Source organism: Oncorhynchus kisutch, linkage group LG27, assembly GCF_002021735.2.
Source record: "Oncorhynchus kisutch isolate 150728-3 linkage group LG27, Okis_V2, whole genome shotgun sequence".
Lineage (NCBI taxonomy): Eukaryota > Metazoa > Chordata > Actinopteri > Salmoniformes > Salmonidae > Oncorhynchus > Oncorhynchus kisutch.
The window spans coordinates 1,130,257-1,140,215 of record NC_034200.2 but is presented as its reverse complement, the minus strand read 5'-3'; the positions used below and the strand labels follow the sequence as shown (position 1 = coordinate 1,140,215).

Sequence of the window (9,959 nt, the reverse complement as noted above, 5' to 3'; positions counted from 1 at the left end):
GATGGACAACAAAGATCTGGAGATGTCTAGTGCCTCTGTGCATCCATCAACTCCATCAGCCATGGACTCTGATGCACATGCATCATTTGACTCCACTAGCAATGACTACACCTCTTTGGTACTTTTACTGATTGTTAGATTGCTGTCAATGATCACCCCTTTCACATTACTGGAATCCTCTGACATTGGTGAATCATCAAGAGTTCTCACAAAGAGGATTCTGTCTGAGTTCTGTGGCACCTCAGGCCTTGAACCAACTCAAGCCTACCCCCAGAATCTGAAAATCAAAAAGATTTTCAAGGCTGTCTACAAGGGGCTTCTTCAAGAATTTGGGTCAGAGAAGATGCTCCAGGTTGCAATGAAGTCAACGGATTATGCATTTGACGATGCCCTGGTCAAATCATTAACTAGGGAACTACTAACGAAATGCAATGAGGCTAGCTCTTCACCTCCCTCCATGACCCAGTTGTCATCACGCAATGCACTTGGCAGTGACGAGGTAGGTAATTCTGGGCTTCCAACAACTGGTAGAAAGGAAAAGAAGAAAGGAAGATTCAGCGCTCTCTGTGGACTCAACCAAAAGGTACATATGTCATCAAAATACAAATTTTTAAGATTATTTTTATTCATTACGTACAGTATGATGGTAAACACTGATACCCTTTGTGTGCAATTTCTCCTACTGTATAAATGACTGTTGGTTACCCAGAGTACAAAGCAGGTCAACAAGAAGAACCACTGCACTCCAACACCTTCCCAGAACCAGACCCCTGCCGTCAGAGAAACAGGTAAGTCAATACACTCAAATGTGTACTGAACATAAATATAAACGCAACATGCAACAATTTCAAAGATTTTATTGAGTTACAGTTCATTTATGGAAATCAGTCAATTGAAATATGTTCATTAGGCCCTTGTCTATGGATTTCACATGACTGGGAATACAGATATGCATCTGTTCGTCACAGATACCTTAAAAAAAGGTAGGGGCGTGGATCAGAAAACTAGTCAGTATCTGGTGTGATCACCATTTGCCTCATGCAGCGTGACACTTCTCCTTCGCATAGAGTTGATCAGGCTGTTGATTGTGGCCTATGGAATGTTGTCCCACTCCTCTTCAAAAGCTGTGTGAAGTTGTTGATTATTGGTGAGAACTGGAAGACGCTGTTGTACACGTCAATCCAGAGCATCACAAACATGCTAAATGGATCACCTGTCTGGTGAGTATGCAGGCCTTTCGACATGGGGCCATGCATTATCATGCTGAAACATGAGGTGATGGCGGTGGATGAATGGCACGACAATGGGCCTACGGATCTCGTGATGGTATCTCTGTGCATTCAAATTGCCATTGATAAAATCCAATTGTGTTCGTTGTCCGTAGATTACGCCCTGTCTGGGCCTTACTGCTATTTGCCCATACAAACGCATTGAATAACAGATTCACTACATGGAACTGAAGTGTCTGTCCTAAATCTGAGAGATATAAGAAATTTGACGAAATATATATATTTATTTATATGTATATATATTTTAGCATGTTTTTATCCCCTTCTTTTTGGCACTAAACAGTCTAAGCCCTGGGGGGGGCCTATGTAACACTTCTGTGTTAAATAGGCGGATTGAGACTGCTAGGCTACCTGCCGCCCTACATTTGTAAATTATGTAGAATATTACAATTTAAATAATAATAATGCAATACTAATTCTTCACACTAACTAGGGTCAGTTAAAGAAAATGTTATGTTTACATTTTTTCCCCCAGCAATTTTCCATGATCAACAATCCTGTCGAACAGAGAGTGTATGCTCCACCAAGAAGAAACCAAGGAAGCGTTCGCTCATTTCCAGGATGTTTTCAACTATAGGCAAAGCCTTGTCCAGTCCCTTTACTTCCTGCTTTAAAAAGAAGAGAACCTAATCTATATTTCAAAATAAATATTTGAAAATAACATAATTGCATTAATTCTTCATGTTGAGTGTTTTTCATTATATATTATTGGATGATATAAAGTGTAGTAGTAGTAGTAGTAGTGGAAGTTGTATAGTTGACTATATACATACATTAAAAAATAATAAGAATAGTGTGCACTTCTAGGTACAGTTGAAGTCTGATGTTTACATACACCTTAACCAAATACATTTAAACTCAGTTTTTCACAATTCCTGATATTTAATCCTAGTAAAAAATCGTGGTTTTAGGTCAGTTAGAATTATCACTTTATTTTAAGAATGTGAAATGTCAGAATAATAGTAGAGAGAATGATTTATTTCAGCTTTTATTTCTTTCATCACATTCCCAGTGGGTCAGAAGTTTACATACACTCAATTAGTATTTGGTAGCATTGCCTTTAAATTGTTTAACTTGGGTCAAACGTTTCGGTTGCTCTTCCACAAGCTTCCCACAATAAGTTTACTGAATTTTCGCCCATTCCTCCTGACAGAGCTGGTGTAACTGAGTCAGGTTTGTAGGCCTCCTTGCTCGCACACGCCTTTTCAGTTCTGCCCACACATTTTCTATAGGATTGAAGTCAGGGCTTTGTGATGGCCACTCCAATTCTTGACTTTGTTGTCCTTAAGTCATTTTGCCACAACTTTGGAAGTATACTTGGGGTTATTGTCCATTTGGAATACCCACTTGCGACCAAGCCTTAACTTCCTGACTGATGTCTTGAGATGTTGCTTCAATATATCCACATCATTTTTGTGGATATCACATCAAATAAAACTATAAATAATCTTATCTAAGTCCTTTACAATTTTAGGGGGTAAGTCAAGTGATAACGAGACATAAACCGCCCTGGATAACCCTTCAGCTTTGGATAATAATACCCGACCGTATAACGAAATATCTCTCATCAACAAGAGGTTCAATTTGTTAAAGTTCAATTCAGTCCTTTGTTTTTCATCCTTGCATAAAACAATTTCAATATAAGTAACCTTATCTTTAATTGGGATACCAAATACTTCCTGTAAAACACACTCCTTGAATGGAAATAAGACTGACTTCCTGATATTCATTTTCAAACCCGAAACTAAGGAAAAGTCTTCAATACAGGAAACTGCTTTAGAAACCTCATTCCTGTCTCTTAAAAATATTACGATTCGCCTGGCATTAATAGAAAAACAGAAATGGACATTTACTATCACAGTGACTAGATGAAGAATATTAAACTTGTATACGTTCACATGAACCAGGGTCTCACAAAAAGAAAAGTTCTTACTAGTTGCAAGAAATATAAAGTTTTATCAGATGCAAATAAAACTCAGTCCTGCACAACTCACTTGATAAATCCAGCCACAGACGATTCTGAGCTTCTTTGTCAAATGCTGTCAGATCCTCCTTGAACCTCAGGTTGTTCTTCTTTAAATAGTCATTTTTCTTTTCCATGTCATGTCCCTCACTGTCCTGGAGATGAATCTCATGACCACTGGTCGTGGTGGCTGGTTGTTTTCCCCATCTCTCAGCCTACCCAGGCGGTGCACTACATCCAGAGAACCTGCAACAACATTTCGCTCCTCCTATTGCCCTGCAAATGATTGGCTTGCAGGTCATTCTACAGTGTAAATTATAAATGAAAACGTGCTTTTATATCAGTGTTACAGATTCACATTACCGAGCGTGTCTCAACCCGTACCGCGCTTTTATCTGCCTAAAGGTATCTTCACGCACGACTGGACAGGCCTTTTGGATACGCTTGTCCAAGGTAAGGATATGCGTCAAGCTATAGCCTAAATAACTTGGACCAATGTTTTAATGGAGGTAAGCACTACACTTCTGATGGGTTTAAAGATTGTATTACATTATCTAATAGTGAGAAAGTAAACCCCAGCTGTTATTCTTTTCACAGGGAAGGACAATCCCCATTATGTCATGAACGTTTCATTGATGAACAACCATAGATATTTTCCCTCCAATTTGGCTCCTGTTCCTCCAACAGTGAGAAAGACCTGCCAGCAGAGCTCACTGGAGCAGGGAGACATGCCGTCATCCTTTTGGCGCCTGACAAAGTACACTTTTTCTCTTCTAAATAACACTATAGTAACATCTTCTGCACAAAGTTACATTCCTAATTAGATTGGTGTTAAGTGAGAACGAATCCTAAAGATGGTCCAATGGGCATGGTCTGAAGCCTCTCGCCATCTCAGTGTGTTGAACCACCTGATTTCTTGCAGGCTTGAGATTCAGATCCTGCTGAACGATGTTAAGCAGTCGATTAACCACATGCAGGGGACGCTGAACACCATGCAGGGGCAGTGTATTGAGTTGCAGACTGCCATGTCTAAGGTAGTGTCAGATGAGTCTCAGGTACAGAAGAATAAGTCTATGATGGTATGGTGATAATGATTGAGATGGTCATTATAATAATGATGACTAGCGGTACCCCACCCTACGGGCGGTAAATCATTGGATCTGATTAATTTACACTAATAATAAGCTATTGTCAACTTCCCGTCTATGCTTATCTTGCTCATTGCTCACTGTCAATTGCTGACTGTTATCCTATGTGTTTAACTATTATTGATTTCTCACAGAAAAATAATTTGGTTGCAAATGTACCTGGGGCCATGTAAATAATTGTTAGGCTACTCATTTTGAATCCACCGGTGGCAACTTGTGTGACCATAAAAGTCTGTGTGCGACTGGGCACAGTAAAATCATTTGGTTACTGACCTGCCCTACATCATAGATGGCCCTTCAAGTCAGAACTAGGAAATTCTGTCAGTGAGCATTATGGGTAATTATCCTACATACTTACATCTAATACTTTATGATAGCATCATCTCCTGTAGTAACAGTGCCATTCCAAACACAATAAATGTGAAAATGAACAAAGATACAAAATATTGCTAAAGTGAAGAAAATCAGCTCAAAATTGTAGGAGGAAATGCCCCTGCAGCAGGGAGGCTTACGGGATTATAATATATTGTAGATAACATTAATATAATTTGTGTATTTACAGTATCAGTACGCATACAAATGAAAGTATATGCTAGGGAATGATCTACACTGAGTGAACAAAACATTAAGAACACCTTCCTATTGAGTTTCCCCCCCTTGGTGGTGGACCATTGTTGATACTCAGGGAAAAGTGTTGAGTGTGAAAAATCCAACAGCATGGCAGTTCTTGACACAAACTTCTACCATACTCTGTTCAAAGGGACTTAAATATTTGGTCTAGCCCATTCACCCTCTGAATGACACACATACACAATCCATGTCTCAATTGTCTCAAGCCTTACAATATTTTTTTAACCTGTCTCCTCCTCTTTATCTATACTCATTTAAGTGGATTTAACTAGTGACATCCATAAGGGATTATAGCGTTAACCTGGATTCACCTGGTCAGATATGGGGTACACGGGTATCACATCATTACATACTTGGCCCTACTGCACCTGCATTCCAGCATCTGGAATTGACTCAACATGTTTGAGGTGGGGGATCAATACTTGTGGGGGTAGAATGTATGATTCTGATATGTACAGGTAAGTTCATTGTGTGTGTGGGGGGGGGGGGGGGGGGGGGGGGGGCGTCCATGTTTGTGTCTGTACTCTGAGGTGTGTTTGAATATGAATGAGCAGCAGTGTTGTGATGTGTCCTATCCCGTCCTTGCAGAGTGATCTTCCTTGGCCTCATCACATGTCTCAGTTGCTCCTCCTTTGGAGGGAGGGGGACACCACCACGGGACAGCCCCTACACTTATCGCTAGAGATCGAACTTCAGACTCCCTCCAAAACCACTGAACCCCTCAACACACCGAAAGAGTTTATGATGCACACCCTTAGAGGGCGCCGGAACAGGATAACTCCCTCCACCCTCACAAAGACACAGAGGAGGAGGAACTATCCAACACCCAGGGAGAGAGAACGAGTGACCTCAATCAAACACAGCCAGAAAGTGGAGGTGGAAGAGGCATTAGATAGATGGAGGAGGTTACCCCAGAGGCCATTCCTCCTGTTCATGTGAGCAAGAAAGAGCAGATGGCTTCTGATCAGCCAAATGGCAGGCAGAGGGAGAGGTCATAGTGATTCACACCCACAGAGAAAGACAACCCACACAAGCTCTTAGTTGAGATGAACCACACAGAGGTAGAGGCAGAGGGCTTTCAGGCCTAGCAAGTCAGCCTGCCTGCTCTAATCCTCAAGTCAAGATTTGTATTCAATAATTGAGAAGTCCCATTTACTTAATTATCATTTTTCACTGTCTTCAACCCTCAAGAACCAGGGTGAGTCTGGGTCACCCTTTTACTGGGCAGATAGAACTTGCATATCGTCAAAGACTAGGCCGAAACGTTAATCTTTTAACCTTGCTTGAATAAAACAATGCATTTTTTATAGTGAGCAAGAGTTGGGCTTTTTCCTTTTCTATGATGATTCAAATATTTGGTTGCACCTCAACTCAACGTTGGTTGAGCGCCCTCTGTTTTTGTTGTCAAATAAGACATGTTTTTTTTAAATGTACAAAGCAAATTATTCAAAGCATCAACATTGGGATGTGTCCCACTTATTTACACAACCTAATCCACACTTGCAAAGTGAAAGTTTATAGAAAAGTTAAGAAATTAAGTAGTAAACAGAAGAAAAGCAGAATTGAGTTCAATTATAATGTGAATCATTTAATGCTCTATGGTTCAATCCCTTTTCTGCAGGTGTGATGAATAATTAATATTGTTCCTCCTCTTCCTTGTGGCAGGCGCAGCAGCACACTGCCCTCCAAAGCCTGCAAAATAATTGCCGGACTGCCCCTTTCCTAGCTCTGCATGGAACATCCAGTGTTATGTCCTTGGTGACGTGTGGGGTGACATCCGGGATGACCACAGCAACATCCTCTGGAAAGGGAAAAAAGAGGATCAGAATGTAAACTAATGCAAACCGTAGCTTCTTAACACTGGCCAGTTGAAAGGTTCTACTAAGATGTCATGACAAACGGCACCTGTCAGAGTGCTCTCTAAGTGTTACTCACCTGCTTGGATGTCAGCTGGCAGAGTGGCGAAGACGGCCATCGTGAGAGTCCTTTCTTCAGGTGTGACGTCCACAACCTCCAAGAGGGAAGAGATGGGCTCTGCCTCTGTATTAGGGGTTATGTCCACAACATTCAGGTGGGAAGAAGCCGGGTCTGCCTCTGTATTAGAGGCGATGTCCACAACATTCAGGTGGGAAGAAGCCGGATCTGCCTCTGTGTTAGAGGTGATGTCCACAACATTCAGATGGGAAGAACCTGGGTCTGCCTCTGTGTTACTGGTGATGTCCACAACATTCAGGTGGAAAGAAGCCTGATCTGTCTCTGTGTTAGTGGTGATGTCTACAACCTCCAGGTGGAAAGAAGCCTGATATGCCTCTGTGTTAGTGGTGATGTCCTCAACCTCCAGGTGGGAAGAACCTGGGTCTGCCTCTGTGTTAGTGGTGATGTCCTCAACCTCCAGGTGGGAAGAACCTGGGTCTGCCTCTGTGTTAGTGGTGATGTCCACAACCTCCAGGTGGGAAGAAGCCTGATCTGCCTCTGTGTTAGTGGTGATGTCCTCAACCTCCAGGTGGGAAGAACCTGGGTCTGCCTCTGTGTTAGTGGTGATGTCCTCAACCTCCAGGTGGGAAGAACCTGGGTCTGCCTCTGTGTTAGTGGTGATGTCCACAACCTCCAGGTGGGAAGAAGCCTGATCTGCCTCTGTGTTAGTGGTGATGTCCTCAACCTCCAGGTGGGAAGAACCTGGGTCTGCCTCTGTGTTAGTGGTGATGTCCACAACCTCCAGGTGGGAAGAAGCCTGATCTGCCTCTGTGTTAGTGGTGATGTCCTCAACCTCCAGGTGGGAAGAACCTGGGTCTGCCTCTGTGTTAGTGGTGATGTCCACAACCTCCAGGTGGGAAGAAGCCTGATATGCCTCTGTGTTAGTGGTGATGTCTACAACCTCGAGGTGGGAAGAAGCCAGGTCTGTGTTATGGGTGACAACAACAATCCTGATGAGCTCTACTACTACAAGGAACCAAGATGTCATCAGAACAGGCATCTGTCAGAGTGCTCTCTATCAGTGCTACTCACCTGCTTGGATGTCAGCTGGTAGTGTGGTGGAAGCGGCCACCGCGAAGACAGTGGGGACTGGTAGGGTGGCTGCAGGGGGCTGGAAGCAGCTCTGCACCTCGTCCGCCACAAAGGCACAAACAGAGCTCGTATAAAAAGGGCTCTGCAGGTCATCGGTGGAGAAGGACTGACTGATTCTCCCGAGGATCGACCACACAGAGTCAAAAGCAGCAGCCCGGGAGAAAGGGATGTGAGGGGAAGGGTCCTTTAACATGCAGGAGAGCTTCTCCACTACGGCCGCCACCATGCCCACGGCCATCCCGCTTATAAGGATTGGGTGCTCTGAATGGCCTTCCTCTGGCTGAAGCCACAGGGCCAGGAGTAGCCTGGGCACCACCTCCACCACCACCTGAGATGGGCTGAGCAGGTTGCTACTGGGCTCTTTGGACTGCTCGCCCAGAATGCTCCTCACAGCTCTCTCCACGATGCTGTGGACCTTAGGATCGCTGAAATCAACAAAAAGGAGAAGACAACGCTAAACGATGTGCAATGTGCTCACAGAGAACACTGTCTTAGTCTGCTTCTGCGTAGTTCCAGATGTGTAGATAAATGGATCAAGTCATATGCAGGGCAGTACATGGAACTCACATGTCAGCTGGCGAGGTGGGGTGCATGGAGCGGCGGAGCTTGCAGAAAGCCTCGTGCTCTATGTTCATCATTTTTAGGCAAGTGTTTACTTCCCAGGCCTGCAGTATGAAACAGGAAGTCCCATTAGTGTAATTTCACAACATATCTATTCTGCTGTGCTAACTCGTTGTTGAAAGGCTAGTAAAGAGCTCACTAACTTGTAGTATGTCTCTAACTCTCATTCTCTTACCAGCCGAGCGAGGTCGTTTCCTTCCTCCAGGGTTTCCTTCCACACCCTTCAAATAAAACACAGAGCAATTCAACTTTCCTGGCTTCTGATTTTTCTGTTGTTTATTTTACCCACATCTCCTGGAGTGCTGCTGGTGGCAGGGAATGGCAGTGAAGGTGAGTGCTGACGTGGTACTCACCTCTCCCTAAGGGATTTTTTGCCCTGAGACACCAGCCAGTTGCTCATGTGCTCCGTGGTGACATGGGGAGGGACCTGGCCTTGACTCTGGAGCAGCAGATAGTGGACCATGAGCTTCTTCTGCAAGATGAGGTAAGGTGTGAGACCGTGCCACGAAATACCATATCATGTGCTTTCAGAAGTGCCTCTCGCAAAATTTCACAACTGCTCATGCCTCACAATTTGCAAGTGATATTAAGAACTCTTATGACCACCTTCTCTAAACTGTCTTGAAATACAACTCTCTTTCTGTTGTTTATGTTTTTGTGGGATGAATCTTACCTGTTTATTGTAATATGTTTCCTCCCAGCAGGCCTGCAGAGTCTGAAAATAAAGGCTGCTTCTACAGAATTCCTTGGAAGATCATGAAAATAATGATGCTCTGTTATGCACATTATGCACAGGCATTTACAGTATGCTAAAATGAATTTCTCCTAAGATTACCTTTGTGGGACCATAAGTGAACTCCGGAAAGCACCAAACCCTATCCATGGTAAGATGAGGAAGAAATGCAGTGCTATAGATATACGGGATGCTCTGGAGATAACAGGAATGACTTAAAGTCGCGAATGATCAATGACTGGAGTCGTCCAATATGCAGCACTTAGAATTGAGTTGTAGGGATGTTTGGCGCAAAGTAGAATGTTTACATTCTATTGCCATGGAGAAATGGAATGTGTAGAACCTGTATAAATGGGTATGCTTCTTTGTCTTTATTTCGTGAAAGATTCAACTCTTTATTATGTCATAATGTGTATATGAGGATGTAGGAGCCCATCCCGATTCATGACGCGATTATCGGATTGCATGTTGTTTAGACCAACTAATCCAACCTTGGTTTACAAGTTAAA

The 9,959-nt window shown here is 43.2% G+C and overlaps 2 protein-coding genes across 2 annotated transcripts; one reads left to right on the top strand and one right to left on the bottom strand.

The window, feature by feature from the left end:
- The first annotated feature begins 3,768 nt into the window (after positions 1-3,768).
- LOC116357821 (uncharacterized) lies at positions 3,769-6,376 on the top strand. The gene is made up of 3 exons (XM_031807209.1): positions 3,769-4,009; positions 4,175-4,307; positions 5,619-6,376. The coding sequence occupies exons 1-3, from the start codon at positions 3,873-3,875 to the stop codon at positions 5,967-5,969; spliced, it is 621 nt and encodes a 206-aa protein (XP_031663069.1). The 5' UTR covers positions 3,769-3,872; the 3' UTR covers positions 5,970-6,376.
- Positions 6,377-6,455: 79 nt separating this feature from the next.
- Positions 6,456-9,482, bottom strand: LOC116357767 (uncharacterized). Its single transcript, XM_031806379.1, has 7 exons — positions 9,391-9,482; positions 9,071-9,189; positions 8,893-8,938; positions 8,664-8,761; positions 8,077-8,521; positions 6,966-7,311; positions 6,456-6,831 (listed from the first exon to the last, which is right to left on the bottom strand). The coding sequence occupies exons 2-7, from the start codon at positions 9,178-9,180 to the stop codon at positions 6,665-6,667; spliced, it is 1,212 nt and encodes a 403-aa protein (XP_031662239.1). The 5' UTR covers positions 9,181-9,189; positions 9,391-9,482; the 3' UTR covers positions 6,456-6,664.
- Positions 9,483-9,959: the final 477 nt, after the last annotated feature.